The 23,131-nt window shown below is 42.4% G+C and overlaps 1 protein-coding gene across 15 annotated transcripts in view; it reads right to left on the bottom strand.

The window, feature by feature from the left end:
- Positions 1-23,131, bottom strand: part of ZNF462 (zinc finger protein 462) — a 156,429-nt gene that overhangs the window by 71,177 nt on the left and 62,121 nt on the right. For 7 of the 15 annotated variants that reach the window (XR_013535802.1, XM_035253893.3, XM_035253863.3 and 4 more), the window contains exons 2-7: positions 20,934-21,183; positions 14,782-20,411; positions 13,853-14,017; positions 11,957-12,243; positions 8,921-9,039; positions 4,704-4,895 (exon numbers count right to left, since the gene is read on the bottom strand). Coding sequence is in view for 13 of the 15 variants with exons in the window: in XM_035253893.3 (XP_035109784.3) it covers positions 4,704-4,895; positions 8,921-9,039; positions 11,957-12,243; positions 13,853-14,017; positions 14,782-20,411; positions 20,934-21,153 (6,613 nt within the window). In the remaining 2 variants the exon portion in view is untranslated. The remainder of the gene's footprint in view (positions 1-4,703; positions 4,896-8,920; positions 9,040-11,956; positions 12,244-13,852; positions 14,018-14,781; positions 20,412-20,933; positions 21,184-23,131) is intronic. The other 8 variants (XR_013535803.1, XM_035253901.3, XM_078373928.1 and 5 more) reach the window with 3 other exon arrangements.

Genomic DNA, 23,131 nt, shown 5'->3' with positions numbered 1-23,131 from the left:
AATTTGGTTAGCAGAGTTAAGATGTGTTTGAGGACACAGTACAATGAACAGAGCTGAAAACTGTGATGCCTCCAAGATATCATTGGTCCATCAAAAGAATAAGTATTTAATAAGTGCCTACCCAACTGTCCATATTGGAAAATTAGGGGACAGAAAAAAATAGCATATTCACAAGTATAAATAGAACACCAGGAAGATGAGTGATAGAAGAGTAATCTGAGTACAGGTTGGGGCCAATGAAAATCAACCCTTAAAGAAGTAAAAGTCAGGGACTCGTAGAGAGAAGCAGACAGGGAAGAAATCCCTCTAACTTCCCAGCAGAGCTTACTGCAAGTGGGTAGAAGAACAGAGGAAGACAATAGATGCTCAGGGTAATAAGTAGAGAGATAGTAGGAATGTCAATATCTGCTAGTGAAGCCACTGCGCAGTAGAGAAATCATGACTAAATGGTGAACTTTGGATGTGATGCTGAGGAGTTTGATATGACAGACAATAAGTACATGTGGTTCCTTGATGAGAAATGTCTTGATAAAAACAGTTTTTCAAATATTATTCTAGAGTTTAGAACAGAAAACCCGATTGAGATTTATTAAAAAAAAAATCAGTGCAAAAGGAAATTGCAAAGCTCCTTGCAACATTTTCCTATTAAATCATGATATCACAGACTTCTCTTTTGGGTGGACTCTATCAAGTTTTGTATTATAAATGGAGGGGTATCACAACCAAGTGTTCTTTGTGTTTTCTCTGGGTGGCTAACTAAGGCATGGGCAAAAAAACAAAACAAACAAACAAAAACCACTATGTTGCCATCATTCACCTTATTCATTTTGCACCTGGTCTGATTTTTGCTTTGGTCCTAAATGCATGATAGTAGCTATTTTCTAAAGCAGGCAATTCCATAGCATAAGTGCACAGATAGAAGAAGCAAAATAACTTATTAGTCCAGGAGAAACTAGAGGGAGGAAAAAGATGGAATGTCACCAGTGGCTTGCTGTCCTATAAAACATATAGTTGAATGTTAAGTTACATATCCATTGCTCATGTACTGTATAGGTTCTCAGACCTAAAAGAAATCTCATAGCTAAACTATGCTGTCCTAGTTTCTTTGTTATTTTATAGCTGTGTGTGTATGTGTATTTTTCTGTACTGAAAGCAGAGACTTGGAAACAGCCTGATAAAAGCCAGTCCTGTGTTGTATATGGCAGAAGGAACACAGTAAATACAAACACAGCAGAGCATTTCCCTTTGTTGACAACCTTATTGTCTCCCCTTAATGCATTGTTTAGAATAGCAATTATGTGTCATTTCCCATTATCTTATACACAAAACCAATACCATACAGCCGTTGCTTTTCTTTCCAACAACTGATCATCATGAATATATAGAGGATTTGTGTGCTGGTGAAACATGTCAAGACTGACAGCTCAGAGCCCAAGAGCATGGTTGAAGCAAAGAACAGGTGTGTGGCCAGGCAGCTGGAGTGAAATCTCCCCTCTACCTTCTCATTTTTGCTTTCTCTGCTTTCCTCCCTCAAAGTGCTTTCCTCTGGGTTGGGAGGGAAAACAGCTTAGAAAGAACCTCTCTTTTCAGGCTGTTTCCCTCTGCCAGAGAAGACTGGCTCACTCTCAAGACGGTAAGCATTTGACCACTGCAAAGAGCAGTGAGCATGTCAACTTGTTTTATTCACATCCTCACTAGGGAATCAGAAAGCCAAAGATACAATGGTGATTTCCCCGGTTTTACGGATCTTGACTCCCCCTAGGCCTGCAACACATTTTTGGTTGGTGTGTTCACATTGTCCTGGCATCTGCAGTGTGGGAAATCTTAACTGAGAGCCAATAGTCCCACAGCTTCTCTCTATTAAAATGTGCAACTGGATTTCACATGTGTGTTTCAAACACCATTCAAAGAATAATTTAGCCCCACAGCTGCTTTACCATCCTATAGACTTAGCTGTTTCTAGGAATCTACCATCCAGCTCCTTAGCAAATAGTCTCTTACTTTGGGGCTGCTCAGCCATTCTTGGCCTTGAAAAACTATACAAAATGCATAGTAAGGATTCAAGAAAATACCTACTGAATGAACAAACTATTAACTATTCTTTCCACAGAATTATCCATTCATGTGAATCGCCTTCTTTTTGTTTACCCCACCTTCGAATCGGCTTTTGTGTCATCAAATTAAACTAATCACTGCTGATCCATTAATATAGGTTATTTATATACGTTAAAAACAGTACAGGATGAATCACTTTTGTGTAGGCCTCACTAAATAGTTACCACCCAGAGCTTTCAGTTACTATGTTGTTTCTTAAGAAGAAAAATAAGAATCAGTTTTATATATTGCAAATTATTTCTCTGTGGCCAGACAAATACAGGCTGTGTTATACAGAGGACTACTCGATATCACTTTGTCATATTTCTGTGACACCCACTACTCCCCACAGTCCATCCTCCAAGAATCTAAAATCACTCCACAAATAGGTTTGGCCTGAGGCTTAGGGTGGTGATTAGCTCAAATGTAAGAATTAATAACGTCATCTGAACAGTTGATTTTAAGCTGTCGGCAGGCCAGACAAATACTATACTCTTTTCTGATTCTTCTGTGCATACTACAGAAAAGAATACAGGCTCAAGAATTTAATTGAACTCAACTCTTCTTAGTCTATGCAGAGGTTGACGATCCAAGCAGTGGGTGGGTTTAAAGGAATCTCTTGACCTCTGACTGAGACTCACCCTTCAAGGGAGAAAGACAAAGGAAAAAGAAGGTATGACTTTGAGAAAAATGTCCCAGCAAAAGCCTTTGGTAGCAACGGCACTGAGATGAATTGATTTCATCCAAGCAGCTCCAAAAATGTAGCTTCCATGTCAGATGAAAACAATTAATTAAAAATCACATTAATACAGATCTTACAATTTGGGTCAAATTAGATTTTGCCCTTTTGGTTGCAATCTATCAACCTTTCCTGGCGAATAGACTATTCCAGGTGGAAAGGGGACATTTTCTTTACCCTTCCACAGGTACTCTCATCCAGCCCTAGATGCGTGACTCTAAATTTTCCCAGAAGAAAAAACAAACAGCATAGGCTTCCTTACACATTTTAAACTACTACACAGTACCTAAGGAGATTGGGTAGTTACTTCATTACAAGTCGTGGCCATCATAACAAGCCTTCTTTGTTAAACAAAGTCCTTTAAGGCAGGCATACCAGTAAGAAGCTATGGTGTCGAACACTATAAATGATTTGCAAAGGAAAGTCCACCAAGCTTCAAACATTTTTTAAAAAGCAGCTTTTCATCTTAGGACTTACCATTCCATTTCCTCCTACAGGTGTCTGCTCACAGATCTCATGAATAAAGACTACTCATTTACTCTTTTGATAATCTGAGAATTAGACCATGTTGACAAGCTGGGTTGTCAGATCATCATGTTATCTGAAGAGTGTCTTGTTTTAAACACACACATTAAAAATCACCAAAATTCCTACTTGTTATAAATGATCCCAAAGTCCACAATTGCCAACAAAGGATGAAAAGTACAAAAACAAAATGACCATTTATTAAATACCTACTATGTGTCAGATGCTGTATGAGGTATTTTACATGTGTGTACCTTTTCTCATTAATCTCTGAAGATAATTGGTTGAGGTAGATATCACTATCCAGTTTTAAAATGGGTACAAGAAGCTTGCCAAGGGAAACATGACCACCATTGAAAGAAGCAAGATTCAAATCCAGGCTTTTGTTCTGCTTTCTTTCCAGTCCACTAAGCTCCTCCCAAGAATGTAAAAGTAGACCTTAGGAGACAGTCGTTCCTTGACCTGGGAAGTACTTAAGCTGATGGTGGCCAACTGGCTATCGCAGAAGGGAACCAAGAATTAGAAGGGTCTGGAAGAGAGCAGCTCTACCTCGAAGAATCTGCAGACTTCCTCTACTTCTCTCTTAAGTAGCTGATTCTGCAATCAACTGAGGTGAGCTGAGAAATCAAAACAGATCTGCTTCTGGGTCTTATAAAAACAATAAACTATCCCTTTGCTTACTATGCCATATCTGCAGGCCCCAAGGTCTAGAGTCTCACTTTCTCTCCCTATGGCTTTGGCCACACTGCTAGCAAGGAGACCCTCTCCGTGGCTTCCTATATTTCTTCTCAAACTCTAAACAGTAAAACTCTCCTCCCAACTCATGCCTCCTTAGCATCCTTTAGCTGTAAGAAATCTCTATGTCACCCCTAAGGTATGACGTGGCTCAGTCAGACACATTTCCCCACTCATTCATCCTTTGCATTTCTACTCTGAACTCTGTGTCATTAATGTACATATCTGTCACCCCAAATGCTTCACGGCACATCTTTTTTAGAACAACACAGGATATAAATAAAAATGAACAAAGAAATCGGCCTGGTACTCCATTCGCTTTCTTGCTTGAAACCACAGTGGAACAATCCAAGTCGACAGGCTCTTTCCACCAGCAAGGCTCTGACGAGCATGGATGGCCATTTTCATCATGGCGTCACACAGGTGCTCAACAAGTTCATTTCCCCTTCCCACTCCAATTTCTACACCATTTCAACCTTTTCACATTTCTTCCCTCACTTGAACCATGATATTTACACATAAGATTTCCCACTAAAAAGAATGATTGGCAATGAATCCCAGCCCACCTCAACCCTGAGTGGTTAACTCCAGCTTGGAAGCCCCTTTTTACCATTGGAGTCTTCCACTTCTTCGGCCGGGGTAGGCTTTTGGGAGGAGTGGTGGGAATGTGAGGAGAGGAGACTGACGATCCGTGGCCTGGGGAGGGTCAGGGCTTTTCCGTGGACTTTAAGGGAGTGTTCCTTCAGCTGGCTGATTGTCATGGTGGAGAATGAGCACCAAGAACACTTGTAGGCATGCTCACCTGGAAGAGGATGGTGACAAGAAATAGAACAGGAAAAAGAGGGGAGAAGGGTTTAAGGTCAGGGTGGAAACAAGAGAACACAGTTAATTCATTCTCGAGAAGCGCTTCTCAAGCTTCATGTTCTATGAACAAACCCTCATTAACCAACAACCTGCCCGTTCCCACAACCACAATGCTCCTTTGGAGTTGAAACTCCTCCATGAACTCCAGGCCCTTTTTCATTTTGGCTCTACTTACAGGGGTGAAGCTATAAACTGATTCCCCAATAGGAGGTGAAACCCAACTGCCTATGAAACCTCCTTCAGAAAAATATCCAATCCCTCTTCCTCCCTCTCTACACTAGAAATGACCATGTCAGGTTTCATACAAGGTTGCCTTTTTGTCAGTCACAGAAAATAATATGCTTAATTCTTATTCCAAAGATCTATTAGTGGCTTTGTAAGCACAAAGTCATTCAGTGCAAGCTCTGTTGTGCTATTCTATTCTATACTTCCTTGCTAACTATACATGTTCTTATCCCACATATATACATTTTTGGACCAGCTCACAAACCTTAGCATAGAACTCCATTTCCCTAGCTGGGCAATAGCACAGAAATGGGTAAAAATAAGTCATAATTCATTTCTCTAAGGAAGAGGGCTGTTATCTTCTGTAAACATGGAGGTTTAGGGGGTACTGTGTGTGTGTGTGTGTGTGTGTGTGTGTGTGTGTGTGTTCATTTCTCTAAGGAAGAGGGCTGTTATCTTCTGTAAACATGGAGGTTTAGGGGGTACTGTGTGTGTGTGTGTGTGTGTGTGTGTGTGTGTGTGTGTGTATCTCCAATATCCTTCAATAAAGAGTGCCTCTCAGTAAAAATAAGCACTATTTTTTAAATTAATTTTATGCCACTGAAATATAACACAGATCACTATGACCAAATTAAGTTAGAGTGTGATTTACCTTCACCATATGTTACCTTTTAAATTAATTACATTTTAAGAACTAAGAGTGTTAAGTAGGCATGCTTAAATTGTTGGACACATATACACTGGTAAGATCAATTCCGAAAGCCATTTTGCTTTTAAGAACAATAGACTTAGAATTGCTCATGTTTTTCTGGTTGTGGTGGCTCAGGCCTCTAATCCCGGCACTTTGGAAGGCCAAGGTGGGCAGATCACCTGAGCTTGGGAGTTTGAGACCAGCCTGACCAACATGGAGAAACCTTGTCTCTACTAAAAATATAAAATTAGCAGCTGAGCGTGGTGGCACATGCCTGTAATTCTAGCTACTTAGGAGCCTGAGGCAAGACAATCACTTGAACCCGGGAGGCCAAGGTTGCGGTGAGCTGAGGCCGCACCACTTGCACTCCAGCCTGGGCAACAAGAGTGAAAATCCATCTCAAAAAAAAAAAAAGAAAGAAAGAAAGAAAAAAGAAATAAGAAATACTCATGTTTTCCAACCCAGTAATTCCACTTCCAAGGGAAATAAAAAGATATCCTTTAATAAATATAAAGCTTCACTTAGAAATATACATTATTTATGCTTGAAAAATGTATTAAATAAACTAAATTTATAACCACAAGAAACAAGTAAATCTGGGCATATCCTATTGATAATTTATTTTATTCAATTAAAATAAATTCTTGGAGTTTACAATAACATAAAAAATAAAAGTAAATAGAAAGGCTAAATATACATATTCAATTACATTAGAATTACAACTGTTAAAAATAATTACAGAGAAAATGACTGAAAGGAAATATATGAAATGTTAACAAGAGTGGTGTTTAGATAACAAGATTATGAATGACAGAATTTCTTCTTTCATTTCCAAATTTTCTCTAATGAATATGCATTTTTAAAATTAATTTTAAGGTGACATTTAAAAATCAGCAAAAAAAGAAAACAGAATCACAAAGTTTAGATAACAAGATTATGAATGACTATTTCTTCTTTCATTTCCAAATTTTCTCTAATGAACATGTATTTTTAAAATCAATTTTTAAGGTGATATTTAAAAATCAGAGAAGAAAGAAGAGAAAACAGAATCATAACGTTTTGTGGACCAGTGAAAATGAACAGAGCTGTGGCCTAAGGATTAAATGTAAGAAAAACAGATATTGGAAGATAATTCTTTGTTCTGCTTTTAACCGAGATTATTACTTTTCTGCCACCATGAAAATTACTAAATGGGTTCACATGTATAGTGACCATAGCATCCAAGTTCTGTAATTAAGTGTTCCTCTCACCACTCATGACCCTCAGAGCTTGTATTTCCACAGAAGTCTTGAAGAAAACCACAGAAAAACTTGAATTCCCCAACATCACAAAGCACGAAGCAGGGCAGAAGTTCAAAAATGTCAGAGGACCCAACCAGGAACACCAGTCAGTTGTATCTCTTTAGGAGCGAGATGACAATGCTGAGCATGCTGTTTACACAACAATGTATAGAATACTACTGCTCTCTTTATTCTAATTTTTCATTTTTTTTTTTTAAACAGAAGCTTGGTTTTGTGAACCTTGCTGGTGGCTGTGAGTCGCACGACCTGAGAGAGAATTCAAATCCTGATGTTTGAGTTACCATATGTTACCTTTCCTCCTTTGAAATAAAATAAAATAATCCATCTAGAACAGACAAGATGAGTCAAGAGTCTTTCACAAAATGTACTGGCTTTTTCCAAGCCACGCTGCACTTAGTGGCTCAAAGCCATGTCATGGAGGCCAAGGTTCCAAGGCATGTCAAGAGCTGGATTACATTGCTCCCAATCTCTCTTACTGGATGCTCTCTTCTTGCCAGCCAGTGAGCATAGGGAGGCCAGTTTGCTGGGTCAGCTCCAAAAGCAGACACGTTAGCTTAATATGCTGGCATCAGTGTGCAGTCTCTGATGCTCTCTTAAAGTCTTTCCCACAGGCCAAATCATCTCCCAGCTCTTGCTAGTAAAAGTACGTTTGACAAGTCTAAGGCCTATGGGCAAAACTCACCAGGATAGTGTCCCAGCTGGATAATTTACAAAACACACGAGTTAGAAAAGAGAGATTTGAATCCTGAAGCCACTCATACCATGGACTTTAGTAGAAATTTCTCAGAGACAGAAAAATACGAAAAGATAGAGAAAAAGCCCCTATAGCTAACTTCCCTGTCCCATCCCTGACTCCTAGTGGAGCTTGGGGCAGCTGGGATCCCCGGGTAATGTTACTGCATTAAGTCAGTTCGACAAAATCCAAGACTCAGAAGATAGTGAAGAGACATGGTCCTGTTTACACAGAGTATGAGGAGCAGGCAATAGCGAAGGACCTAGGTTCTGAGTGGTTCTTACAACACTGTTCAAAGTGTTGCCAAGGGTTATACAACGCTTCCCCTTTAGGAGTATTGCAGGACTAAAAAAGATGCACGTAGCACACCTAGTGCAGAGCCTGGTGGGTAAGGAAAGTTCATGATGCATTGGATGTCAACAGCAGTGGTCTTCAGATAAGATTATAGAAGACTGGCTGTAGCTCTTTCATTTCCAAATTTTTTCTAATGAATGAGATGAAACTACAAAATCATAGAGACCAGTGCAGCTCCTGGACACTCACAACCCAAAGTCAGTTTCTATCTTATGTACAGAAATGTATCTAAGGGTATCTCTTGAAAAATCTCAGACACCTTGAGTTCCCTTTGTCCTTTGTAACTTCTTAAAATGATAACTTTATTTTAGTTGGTAAGTCCTTTTAGTAGATACAACAATTCTTGGCAATTGCATCAGAAAGTTTAGGCAATTTAGAAATTTCTGTAAAAATCATGAACAGTCGAATTCTAACTTGTTAGTGGCACAGACAAACCAGGTGACATAGGCTTTGCATTATTTTGGACTTAGGTGATTTTGTTTAACTTTTACTTTTTTCTTTATTTTCCTTTACTAGGTGTAAACAAAACTGAATATGCATCCATCCCAAGAATAACATTCTCACGTGTAAGGCAAGACAGTATTTCACTCAATAAAGACCATCAGGTCTCAAACTCAGAGAATGCTAAAGAACTTGTGCATTATCAATGCACAACTCACCAGCATGAGCTTTGAGTATATGTGTTTTCAGCCGGCTGTTATAGGAGGACTTGAAGGAGCAGAGTTTGCATCGGAATGGTTTATGGTGTCCGTGGTGGGTTTGCATATGGCGATCCAAACTTGATGTAGAAGGGAAACAAAAAGAAGAATGACAAAATTAAAAACTGCATACAGCATTTGCTCATTACCTTTTTTCAGGAATCCCACTTCTAGGTCGTTCAAAGTCCTTCTGTTTACTTTCCAATAATGGCATTTATCTAATTAATTAATTAATTTTCAAGAGTTGTACCTACTCTAAGAGGACAAGAAGCTAAAGGAAGAGATCATGAGATTTTTTTTAATTTAAAGATATGGCAGTGGTAGCAGGTCATGGTAAGAATCTTAATTGTCCCTTCTTAGACCTCTGATAACTGGAAGAGTGTATCTAAAAAGAGAAGGTACAATATGGGTGAATTCAAGCTTCCTGCCAAGCCAGTGAGAGTGCCTATCAATTAGTCTTCTAACTTATTCAAATAACAGAATGGGAATTAGAGAAATTTAGCATTTGAAAAGAGCTGACTTTCTTTTGGAATTCTAATTCTACTTTCATTGTGAACCCTAGAGTGAGGAAGGGAGGTTTCAAAGTGGCTGACCTTCTTGCAATGGGCTGTCTTGTTGCCAGGGTCTATATTAATATGGAGGCACAGTGCAAGCATGTTTAAAGGAGTCACATGATCAAAAGGCTGCACATACCTTCTGATACACACAGCCATGTTTGCTGTAGGTCTTTCAGAGGCAACTTACAAGGGAGTTATTTAATTACAATAAACCCCTACTTCATAATAATTATTAGTCTAAAAAATAATAAATCTACCAAACAAGGTATGGGAAGAAGTTCTAATTTGTGTCAGTACTCCAGAGAACTAAATTCTATTCTAAATGCCTCATGTGGGAACGGTACTGCTTACCATTTCAACACATAATGATCATCTGAGCTCCAAAGCAACATTTTCAACTGCCCCTGGACAGCTCCCTCTGGGTGTCCTTTAGTTATCTTAAACTCAAACTGTTCTAAACAAACCCATCAGAGTATTTTCTACAAAACAGATTCTCTCCTTCGTTTCCTTATTTCTATAAATGGCACTAACCATTCTCCCAGTTGAGTAGACTGGAAACCTAGGTGCCATTTGTATTTCACTTTGTGAAATACATACATTAAGTCCAGTTTGCCAAGTCAGCGAATCCTTCCCTTCAGTCATTCCCTAACTTCTTGAACAAGCTACTATTATTGCTTCTTAATTCTTTGCTCCCAGCAACCATCTTTTTTTTTTTTTTTTTCATCTCAAGAGCACAAGCCATGGAGTCAGACTACGGGGATAAAATAATGGCCATGACTTATAGGCTGTGTGTCCTTAGGCAAATTACTATCTGTCTAATGTTTACTTTTCTTATTCATAAGATGATTATAATAATGGGGCCATAGTGTTTTCAGAATGAAATTAAGTAATACTTAAAGGTACTTAGTACAGTGCCTGGTATACAGTGAGATGCAATAAATGTTAGCAATTATAATTACTTTATTAATTTGACTCTTCCTTTTACCAGTAATTTAGATTATAAAATTTCCTGGCACTTAAAACTCCAAATATGGTCTCCTTTAAAGTATTTAGACCTTATCTTTCACTACTCCTTTACATGTAACTTAAGGTTAGTCAAACTGAACCCTCACCTCAGCTAGGTCCCAGTCAGCTTCATGATTTCCTCCCTCAGTTGTTCCTCTACATTTATGTCCTTTCTGAATTATTCAAGTCCTGTTTTCCTACCTTAAGACTTGGCCCAAATGCCCCTTAAGCCATAAAACCTACCTGACTCTTTCAAAGTTGATGTAACATTTTCCTTCTTTAAAACATCATAGCATTTTACTGATATTTTCAAAGATGAGCTTTATTTTGCTGAGTCAGTGTTTTTTTTTTTTTTTTTTTTTAATTTAACAAACCAATCCTAGATCCTATGTTCCCTTAGGTGACAGACCATGGCCTATGTCTTTATATTTCTTAAAAGCACAGTACCTAAGACAGGATACATTCAATTACTCACAATTATTTACTGAAGTTCCACTGTGTGTCAATGTGATAGATGCTATTCAACAAATACTTCATGAATTAAAGAGAACCCTACAAGTTTTATGCCAATGTATGGATCTGATGACAAAGATTAGAAACTAGGTTCCATATAATAATAAAGTGTTTACAATCCATTATAACCTCTGTGAAAACACCACCTCCTTCTTCTGTTTGACAACCACGAACTGGCCCTTCATGTTTTGTAAGAAGCAAACAGTCTGATCATTTATTCATTAAAAAATTTTTTTAAAAAAACATTTCAGTCTTAGTCAACTTTATCCAAGACTGTCCAAATGCATTATTGAATCTCTCTTTTATACAGCTGAAAGAGAAAGGCAACAAAAAGTTCTTAAAACCACCCCTTTCCATGGCCCCAAAAAGCCTTACACACCTATTCCAAATTTACACTTTCAAAGTTGTGATGAGTAATGGGAAGCCCCCTCTCTTCAATCTCCCTTTATGTTAAGCAAATCTTTGGAACCCATGAACTTCCTTACCTTTCAAGGTCTGAAAAATTGCAAGCAATGTTTCTTTGGTCACATGGGTTCATAGTCTTAATTTTACCTCTTTAGCAACTCAGTTTTCCAAACGGACTTTACTTCCTCAAGCAATGATTAGATTTTGGCTGAATGTTTGACAGATGAATCAGGAGACTCATCTACTCTCCATAGCTGCATTTTCCTTTGGGCAAATCATAGAATTCCTCCAAATTTCATTTTTAAAATGCCTCCATTTGCCAAATCTAACACCATCCAATCAATCTCCTGTCCTCAGCCCCATTTTACAGATGTGGTGACTGGGGATCCAGGTAACACAGCAGTAGGTGTGAACCATGAGTGGGGCCTTCTTACTCATCCAAGCTTCTGCTTTAGCTTACTGCTTTCCACTGACATCTTCCCCCAGTTACTACCAGTGACCCCCCAATAGCACTTACTTGTGCCTGAAAGCAGAAACAAAGGAGCAATACTGGCAGCTGTACTTGTCCTCGCGGGTAAACATGGCCAGGGCCAGGTGGCTCCTCTCATGAGAACGCAGCCCCTGCATGGACATCAGGACTCTGTCACATTGACTGCAATGGTATCCCCCCGGCCGGGTTTCATCCTCCAACATTCCATCAAGCAAGCAGTGTTCACCATCCACCCGGCCCACCAGGGCGCCACTGGCGTCTTTGGCTGCTTCCAATCCATCCAGGAACAAGTGGGCAGGGTCATCCGCCTCCTGCTAAGAGAACCACACACACACACATGCCCCACCAACAAAATAAATATCCATCATCATTGTCCCCAGCTTTCTTTTTCTCCCTTCATTCTCCCAAACTCAACAGTGTTTCTTGTCAAAGTTTCCTACCCTGCCTCTCTGGCTACCCCTAGAGGGAGAGCAAGCCCAACTCTCATTCTTCATGCAGTGGAGGTGATTTTAGGATAACATATCTGGACAAAGGTTGCTACTGTTTGGGAAATGTGAACAAGGGGTTCTCCCACTCTGAAGAGAGTTCACTCACTTCTCCCCCATCTTAAAAGAAAATTCAAACTGCAATCCCATCTAAGGTGACATAAAGTTGGGATAGGGTTGTGGCTCACAGAAAAAGAGAGAAAGAAAGGAAGAGAAAGAAAAGTAAAGGCGTGTGGTCATTGAGGAGCCTTGGGCCATTATCTGGAAGGGAAGTAAAACAAAAGATCTTGCTCTCTGCCCCTACCCTGTAGATGGTGACTTCACCCTATGACTGGAGACTGCTGCATAATCAATTCAAAAAATTAAGGAGCAGCCTAGTTTTAAGTCACTTGTTTTTTTTTTTTTTTTTTTTTTTTGAGATAGCTCCTTAGATTACGGATTACACAGGAAAAGCCCTTCTGTCTCTCTCACATGATCCCAGGAAACAAGCCTGGGACACACCACAGTGGTGTATGAAAGAAGCTGACTGCTGCTATCCCTGCATTACCACTGTGCTGTCAAAAGACAGAATGCTTCAGTCTTCAATGAAGAAAAGTAGAGGCTTTATCTTCACATTAAAATTGGCAAAATAGGATGTAAGCTCAAGAAGGGCAGATGACAAAAATATATTCGCATGTACCCATAGAGAAAGGGCAGAACCCTGAAATGACTTCTGTTTTAATAAATAATAGGGCTTAGCAATATCCTGGAAGACGGGGATGGTGGCTTGGCTATTGACGTGGTGGCTGCTATTAGGAGTATGATGTTCAAAACAGGTGGCCTAATAAAAGTCAGGGGGGAAAAGGGAATACACTTGTCAGCATCATATGGGAGAGGGGCTGGAGGAGACAAACCAGGTCAAAGGGCTTTCGGGGTCAATTGTGACTTAAATGCTTTTAGTTTTAGATTTAATGTCTCTTGCAGTCCCCAGAGGACCCAGGATAAGAAGACAAAGAGATTCTCCTAGGCTCTCTGCATCCTCAGCCAGATGAGAACAGTAAGAAGTCAGGAAGTGGGAGGAGCAGAAGATGATGGGAACAGAACCCACTTGATTCCTCTTAAGAGCTCAGGCAACTTGGAAGAACGAAGACCTAATGGCACTAAACGCAGAATAGAAGGACGACCCGAAGCCTCCTAGACCGAGAATCCCGGACCTTCTGTTGCCACCAAACTATCCGCGTGGAAGGAAACCAGATCGAAACTCGACCTTCCCCTGTACAGAAAGATGAGGAAGGTCCAACCTGCAAAGAAATCAAAACAAGCCAAACCAATCCAAGCATAATTCAGGAATGCCCACATTCTGAGATGCTCTTTTCTGAGCTGCTTTGGGCAATGGGGTTAATAAGTAACTCAAATCGCTCACACACAAGAATGCTCATCCAGACCTTCCAGTTCTCACCTTCACAGCAGCTGACACAGCTGGGACATTGCCATACTGGACGTGCTTTCGGAGGTGATTGCAGATGGCTCGGAGCGTTGGGTGCACTTCCACACAGAATTTACATTTGTAGCCCACCACTTTCCTCTCCTTGATCTTTGGCACCTCTTCTAAGTGACCAAAAGGCTGGTAAAATACAGTGGTAGCCATCAGTACTCCGAGCCCTCCCTCAATCGTCGGAATTTATTCTTGCAGTTTACCAACATATTTTATTTTAAAGCAGATTAGCAGGTTCAAAACCAAGGGAGAAATAGGCGAGTATTTTTATATAACATATTTGTCAGCACCATGGCACACTGCCTACTATGCAAAGTCTTTGGAACAAATGCATTACGGCTTGTGAGTAGAGAAGATTTCTGTGCAGAAGCTCATCGTCACTGCCACTAAGTTGTCTGGTTTGCAAGCCAGTTTCAACTAGGCAGGTGCAACGTTGCATAGCTGTGCCATTAATGAACTTCTTGATAAAATAAAATCTACTCCTGGAGACGTTAGGTTCATGAAGCAAACACTGAAGACCAAGACATGGCTGAGAAGTGCTAATGGTACCAAGAGACAGCCCACACTGCCTTAGGAAAGAGCGAGCGTTGTTGTAAAACTAGGCTTCAGATAAAGCTACTTGGCAGAAAGACATACATAGAAACCACCCCAAACCTCCCTTGGGGAGCCATGGGCGGAGTCAAAGGGAAGGAGGGAGGGGAACGGGACCAAGGAGAGGGGTGAGCACAGAATGGGAGATAATCAAGCTCGAAATGTTTAATTGACTTATTGAGCTCTCTGGCAAGCTAAGTCACTAGGAAGCCTGCAGCAGTTTGGCTGGCAACGAAGAAGTGCATGTGGGCACCAGTGATGAGAGGCCTCCTGGGGGAAGGGAAATCAAAACATATCCTTACCCTCTCTTGTTTGAAATCTGCAAAAGCACCATCTGCATATTTCTGCTTGCTCAAAAGCTGTTTCCTCCTCTCCTGACGTTTGGCACGCTTCTGGAATTCCTCATTGTGAATGTTCAAGTGTGAGGTCAGCTCGGCTGTGCTTTGCAGTTTGCTATCACAGTGCTTACACTGGTAGGTGGAGTTCTGCAAGCGGGGGCCGTTGCCCAGAATGATGAAGTCCCTCTTTAGGTCCCGACTGTGGTGGTCAGTGTAATGCATGCACAGCAGCTCTGCAGTGCTAAAGGACAGCTTGAAGCATTTGATGCAACGGAAAGGAAGCCACTCGATTTCCTGAGCTTCACCCTCCACTTCGGCTTTCTCAAAGCTGCCTCTCTCCTCTTCTTCCATCAGTGTGGGCTTCTCATGCTCATCTGCATAGACGGCCGTGAAGTAGCCCCCCAACTTGCTGGCATGCTGCTTCTTTGGGAACACCCCTGGGTGGCGCTTCATGTAATGGGACACGATGCCCTTCTTGCTGAACGACTGGAAAGAACACAGGGAGCACTTTTTCTTCTCCACTGCCCGCCGAAGTTCCTCGCTCAGCTGAGGGGAGTCATCCTTGGGCGGAGATGGGATGATCACCTTGTTGGGTTTGTCACTGATGGTCCTGGAGGCTGCCAGGCAGTGGGTGTAATACGCATCGATGTCATGGCGCTTCTGGTAGTGGGCTGCCAGACCTTTGCGGATGGGGTTGGTGTAGGCACACAGGGCGCACTTGAAGAGGTTGTTCTTGCCTTCTGGCTGGGCTCGGACATTATTGTGCTTGATGCGGTAGTGCCTGGCAATCCCCTTCCTCGTGGAGCAGAAGTACTTGCAGAGCTGGCACCGGAACACAGTGTGGGAGACCAAGTGGGAGGCAGAGAAGTGAGAAGTGGACACGGGCTCCTCTCCCACCTCCTCCTCAGTGATGGAGACTTGGGAGGGGCTCACTTCAGTGGTCATCTCGGGCTCGAGGGGAACTGGCAGCTTCGGGGGCGACTGGGAAAAGACATCAAATTCAGGCTGATTGTGGTACTTCTCGTAGTGGATTTTGAGTTTCTCCAAAGTGCCGTGAGTGTACGGACACAGTTTGCACCGGTAGGCGCCATACCCTTGCTTGAAGATCCTGCTGGTCTCCTCCACGTCGTTCTGGGATATGTCAGCAGACTGCTCTACGTCGTGTACAAAGTCCTCGGCAGTCACCTTGATGGACGGGTGTCGCTTCTGGTAGTGGGTCAGGACGCCATGGATGCGGGTGTTGATGTATGGGCAGTGCCTGCATTTGTAGACGGCACCTGGGTTGATGTCAATGTCCTGGGCAAAGTCAGCAGCCTTCACTTTCATGCCGGGATGCTTCTTCCCATAGTGGGTGAGAAGACCGTGCAAGTTGTTATACTCAGATTGGCATACCGTGCACTGGTATGGGGTGGAAGATATGGCGGGGTTGGCTGAAGCTAGTTGCAAGCTTTTCTCTGGGGAAAGTCTTGCATCCTCTGGACATTCAGCTTCCTGCTCTGGGAGAGGGGTGGGTATACTGTTTTCACAATTCACAGGACCTGCCAACTCTTCGGATGAAAGAATGGGCTTCTCCACAGCATCTTTCTCCTTGATGATGTCCAGCAGCACTGACTCATCACCATTCATGGCCCAGGGATGGAATGCTTGGTAGTGATTGGTGATGTCCCAGATGGAGACAGCTTCAAAAACACAGTCCCTGCATCTGTAGGTTTTGGCTTCGGCTGGCATTGCGAGAGAGGGAGGGGATGGGTCTGGCCCAGCCCAGAGTTTAGTAGCCATGTAGGTGTAATCAACATAGTGCTCCGGATGCCTCCGTTGGTAATGCAGGAGCAAACCACTGGGCTCCGTATGGGAGTAGATGCACCACTCACAGTGGTAGCCAGCTTCTATCAAGCCGTCTAGAAATGCCCATCGCATGATGGACGTGACTGTGGCTTTCAGGGCAGGGTGGTCTTTCTTGATATGCTTCCTCAGTGCATAGAAGTAGGGGGAGGTATATGAGCACTGCCTACATTTGAGTGCTCGGAGTTTCGTTTTGTCCCGCTCCAGGTTAGAGGGGGAGACAAGCATGCAGCTGGCAGGCTTCTTCTGGTTTCGGTCACAGAGGCTTCGGATGGTGGCCGTATGCTGCCGGATCACATCTGCATTGGCCTTGAAGTCTCGGTGCTTCTTCTGATAATGAATGAGTACCCCTTTGACCGTCCGGTTCCCGTAATCACAGTGCTGGCAAAAGAACATCTCATTCTCCACAGGGGGGCCATCTCTCTCAGAGCTGCTTCGGTTCAGCTGTTGCATGGGGGCGGGTGGCCGGGGGGAGCCTTGGGGCCCTTCGACCCCTCTCATCATTGCAGCTGTGGGAGGAGCCTGTCTGATATATTTGGCAGTAACCTTTATTTCTGGGTGTCTTTTCTGGTAGTGGACAAGCACTCCCACAACTGACCGATTGCTGTAGGAACAGTGTTTGCAGTAGTAAAGCTCAGTACTGAGGTCTGGTGGCGGGGGTTGTGGGGGGGGTGGGGAACCCATGTTGGACATTTTGGGAGACATTGGAGCACCCACCTCAAATGATAATTGAGAAAGGGCAGAGCCCCTGTCCACAGACACCATTCGCATAGTTTTCTGGATCCTAAAGTAGGAAGCCTTTTCTTCGGGGTGTTTCTTCTGATAATGAACCAAGACAGAATGCATGTTGGGGCTTGCAAATGAACAAACATCACAATCATAAACAACAACAGTGTTGACCAAAGGGTCCTTCTGATTTTCACATTCAGGACTAAAGGTCTTGGAGGGAGTGTTTTTGTTGAACGTAGCTGGCAAACCACCACCACGAGCCACGGGCGTGGAAGTCGCCATGTTCTTGGGAGCTGAATTCAGAATCTCCCTCAGGGTCTGGGATTCCGTATTCAGCCCTTCCTGCTGCTCCACGACATAGCTGGAAAATATCATCGCGTTGTTGATCTTCACCGTGGGATGCATTCTTTGGTAATGCGGCATCAGGCTTCTAACATTCGGGCTTGTGTATGAACAAAACCGACACCGGTAGATCAGGTCTGAGTGATCAAAGTTGAGTACATTCATGGCTTCTGGGTGGTGTTCGCCATAATGCTGCTGGAGGTCTTCAAAGTTGGTGTAATCGATGTAGCATTCCAGGCACCTGTACACCGCACTGTGATCATTGGGGTCCAAGATGTACCTAAAGCTGAATTTAATATATGGATGCATTCGTTGGTAGTGGGTGCTAACACTCCGGGCAGATTTGTTGTTAAAGTCACAGTGTTTACAATAGTAAAGCCTTCCAGAGTCACCAAAGTCTGTGTTTTCATTATTGTGCTCAGTCCCATAGATGGGAGTTTGGGTATTCAGCAGAGCAGTATTGGAAATTTGGTGATCTTTCATGTTTGTTGAGGAGCCGTAATAATCCTCTTCATCTTCAGAAAGGGTGAGCTCAATCTCAGCCCCATTGGTTGCGTTGTAATCGTGAGTGATGCTTCTGAAGTTGGGTTCCTTCTGGGACTCACTGGTATCTCTTGCCCATATCTGTTGGGCAGAAAAGGAAGTGGGAACCTCTATGATGGGTTCTGTCGGCTCTTCCTCCCTGTCCAACTCAACCTCTATCTCCACTTCGTTGTCTTCCTCTTCCTCTTCATCATCCTCAACATTGATCACTGCATCTTCCTGCTGTTTGGTTTGGTTAATTTTGCTCTGAAGGTTGCTTGCTATCTCATCAATCCTGGTTCTCTTCTTCACGGGCGACAAATCTAGAGGAAAGTCATTGGCGAGCTTCCTAGAGGCCTTAGCTACAAAATTGTTCTTGGAGGACAACCCAAGAATTGAGGTCTGACTTTTCTTCACAGTGTTGCTGGAAGAGGGGTGGCTATCTGTCTCATTTTCCAATGGTAGGCTCGAGGGCTGCCCCTCGAATTTTGGCAAGTTGTCACAGAATGAATGTTTATGCTGCTGATGGACTCTTAGCCCTTTCAGAGTCGTTGTGGAGTAATTACACATGGTGCATTTGTAAGGGTGCAGAGGTGCGGCTTGTGTGGGTGGCTGTGGCTGCTGCGTTGGTGGTGGCTGTGTTTGTGGCGGGGGTGGCACCTGATGTGGTGGCTGCAGCTGTGTAGGCTGTGGCTGCTGCAGTGGTTGTGGCTGTGATGGTGGTGGTGGTGGCAGTGGCGGTGGTGGTTGTGGTGGCTGTTGTTGCTGCAAGGGATCCAACATGACTCCTGACTTTCTACCATTGATGCTTGAGCTCTCGTAAGACACCATACCTTCATTCAATGAGGAAGAAATGCTTTCACTCTGGGAATTCACAGCATCCCAATCTGATGTACCCGTGTGACACTGTTTGTGAGCCCCAAGTTTCAGTGAGCTCTTGCAAGTAAACGGACATTCGTCACATTTGTAGACAGCTGTCTTTCCAGATAAGTGGATGTTTTCTATGTGACGGGAGATGCTACGTCGATGCATGGTGAGGAAAGGACAAAAGGGGCACTGGAACCTATTCATGAATCTTCTAAATGGAATCCCCTTGGTCTCCAATAATTTGTTGCCATCTGAGCCCATCAGCTGCTCTGCAGACAGGCCTGATGTCTGGTGATCCATAGCATTTAAACCATTCTCACTGTCTATTTCATTTAACTCTTCATCAGAACTAGAGTCATTTAGCAGGCTGTTAGTTTCCAGGTCAGCAGAAGAATTGGTCATATCAGTCATTCCATAACGGGATCTCTCTGCCAAGTTAACTAGACCAGAATTGTGAGGTGACTTCGGCTTCATCTGAGGGTAAGACATGGGCGAATACTTGGAAGCTGAAGAAGAATTGGGTCTCATGATGGAGTTGCCTATGGAGCCCCTGAAGTTGGAGACGGTAGTATTGGGTATCTCCCGGCTGGCAGCATTCATGGTCAGATAGGTAGAGTTGGAAGTGGGGCTGGGGCAATTCTTGTTCGGCACATCAGGTAGATTAGTCCCTTCTTGTTGCTGTCTGAGACTGGAAAGGATCTTGACCATACTGCGGTGTTTCTTCATCATGTGGTCACACCAGCGTTCTCGGCGGGGGGTCTGGTAGCTGCACCACTCACAACAAAAGTTGCCTCGAGATTTGGTCAAAGGCTTGACCATAGACTCTAAGATGCTGCGCTCCACAACTTCTGCTGGCAGTTCCTTGCAGGGGTCCTGCAGGGATACGGGCGGAACCACAGGGTCTGGCATTGGAGCAGGAGCAGGTGGGATAGCAGAGGTCTCCTTCAAATTGTTTTTGTGATACATCTTCTGATGCTTAATTATTCTTGCCCTTCTTGGTGACTTGTATGTGCAAAACTGGCAAGAGAAGACCTTTCCAAAACCCTCGTGCATCATGATGTTATAATTTAAGGATCCTGGGATGGGGGGTCCTGCCGAACTCCCTTCAGCTTGAGCTCCATGGACCTTTCTAGTGTGTTCTATGAGGAGGTTTTTTGACCTGAAGTAGCGTACACAGAACTTGCATTGAAAAAACTTGTTTGTTGGTTTGGGATTAGCAGCAATATGCTGACCATAATATCCTGGACTGTGACTATAGTAACTTCCGGTCCCCAATGCAGTTGCATTTTGACCTAAAGGAAAAGCATAAGGAAAGTGAGAGGTCTAAACAAAGCAAAAGAGAATTAAGACATTCAGTCATGCAAATCAGTACCATCCAATTATTCCTCGTTACTAAACATCACACGCAAAAGGCCCAAAGTCTCAAGATGAGGCCCTGAAGAGGATTTGCGAAGCATCAATGAACCTACATGTATCGCACCTTCTCATGGATAAAGGTGCAATGCACAGCTTTAGGTATCCTCCTCATCTCCATAAATAAGCCACACAGCTATAAAAATACAAGTTTCATAAATTTTAATACTTTTTCTAGAACTTTCCAAGCTATTACCCTGTTCTCAAAATTAAAAGGTAGGATATATAAGGAAGCTTTTGAAAGGATAACCACCTAAGATACTCAAGAAGAGATACATGATGCCCAAATCAGAAAAATGGCTAGCAAAGCACAAGAAACTATTAAGAAGCATGGCTATAGGCCAAAAGGAAACAAAAGCAATTAAAATACATTGGACATGCTGAGTTTAGTACAGATTTACCTGATAAATCTTCTGCAATGGCAAATTCATCCTTTATAGAAGAAAACTCCACCTCTGTTTGATTACTGGCATTCATGGACCCGGATCGTGGCTCATTCGCATTGTCCTCAGCAACATCAGTTGGCTGCAGAAATGCTGTGTGGACATCCTGAATGTGTGCCTTGAGATCTTCATAAGACGGGGCTCTGAAATCACAGCCATCACACTGAAGCACCTCCATGATCCGGGTCTACCCTCTCACATTAGGAACCTGTGGCAGAAGTCAGAACAACACATCTTAAGGAATGCACAAATCACATACCTCGAGCTGATGGGCCTATATATCCATTAATGGGAAAACATTCCAGTATCAGTAGATTTCTCTTACTGGACTTTGCCAGTTGGAACATGGGCTAAAGACAGGCAATCAGATATAATGGAGATGGTGTCCTTGACTTCATAACTTCAAAGAAGGAAAAAACCAGATAAACATTTTCTTGCTTGATATATCTTCCAATGCCATTTGTCAAGGAAACGCTTAATACTTCAAAAGTTTTAGAAGTTTCTTAGTTTCTCCACTGAATCCAAATTTCTTGGTAACTTAACATTGGCTTTGGTTCTGCCTTGGACTCATTTTCTTTTTAAACTGGAACTATCTCAAAAGTAAAGATGTCCACACAGAAGAAAAGGAAAATTTCAACCTTCATTAGCTGTTTATTTAATATTATTACCTTGGTGTTTTATTACCAAATGGTGTAGCATTTAACCTTGTGAGTGGAGGTAGAGTGTTTTTACTGTAGCTTTTCTTATTTTAATAACTTTGCTGATGTTGAGGTGTACCTCTCTTTCCTTCCTTCTCCAAATAGTTTAGTTGTGGGCTTTTTTATTTCCATGAGCTAAATGACTATTTGATCTTTTACGACCTACCAATTATAACCTAACAGCTTCTTCAATCTAATTAGGTCATAAAATATTTCTCATGAGGTTTTCAAACAACCAACTTTGGATGACAATCCAGTTTCTGTTTAAAAGTTGCACCTTGGCAGCTCAATTTGAATTAAGCAACAGAAACTTGCATTTTTGAAGAGGGGCTTCTAAGTCATGACTTTTTCTTTTTCCACTTCCTTCCTTTACAAACATGAAGTATATACCTGGATGCTAAAAGCTATGAACCTCCTGTGGAATAAATCAAAACTTTACCAGCTACCTTCATTCTGCTATTTACTGTATGAATTAAATATATAGAAAACTTCACTCTGACTGAATGGAGAGTCCCACCATCAAGAAGTCAAACATATATTAGAGAAAGGTGGAGTCCTATCTTGATGTATATCCTAAGTTGAGATACACTGTTATTATCTTAATGAGTAAGTTACTTCATTAAGATCATCACAAACTCTACTGAGTCACTGTAATCTAGAACCAGATGTCTAAGAACTAGTGCTGCAGCCAACGTATTTTATGATGTAATACTCTATACTTTTACTGTAAAAGATAAACTATTTCTGTAGGAAGAAAAAAGTCCAGTAATAATATGTCAATGTAGTGAAAGGAGTCATCACACAAGGATTTTCTATCAAAGAATGTTCCTCCTGATCGCCTGCTAAAATAACTTCTGGCAAGTCCAGTTCTGGACAGACTGAGCTTGCAGAGTGAGCCACAGATATTTACCTCCACTTCTTTCACCCAGCAATTTAACCTTTTTCAATAAACATTGAACTGTGCACCAGACTCTTTTCAGCTAAGTCTCAATATTCCAGATACACAAGCTTTTATGTCTAAGCACCAACCCAAATTGTGTGGAAGAGGTTGCTATCAGCTCTGGATCAAATTACAGCAGTCACTGAGGCCCCACCCCACTTCTCCTTTCGCACAGTCCATTAGACCTGAAAACAAATTTTTCCATGGTGCAGACAACTCCTGCATTTAGAACACTTCACAGAAAAAAGCAGATCATCCAGTGTGCACTCCCCATCCCCCAAGCTTAGTCCTTTCATCTCAGCCAAACAAGCCACAGCTCTGCTGAATGTGTTTATCACACTTTCAAGAGATATGAGCTCCTGCGTCACTGAAGCTCTAAGACTCACTAAGCTGCCCTAGTCCTCTGAGCTTTAGGGGCAGCCATTTTAGCTCAGAGCTTCTCCTCCGTGCACAACATGGCTTCTCCTGGATTCTGCTAGGCTAACAACCAGAAATGAATGCTAGAAGAGCAGGCTGGG

This window comes from Callithrix jacchus, chromosome 1 (assembly GCF_049354715.1).
Source record: "Callithrix jacchus isolate 240 chromosome 1, calJac240_pri, whole genome shotgun sequence".
Lineage (NCBI taxonomy): Eukaryota > Metazoa > Chordata > Mammalia > Primates > Cebidae > Callithrix > Callithrix jacchus.
Note: the sequence above shows the minus strand (reverse complement) of the source record. Positions and strands in the feature narration are given on the sequence as shown.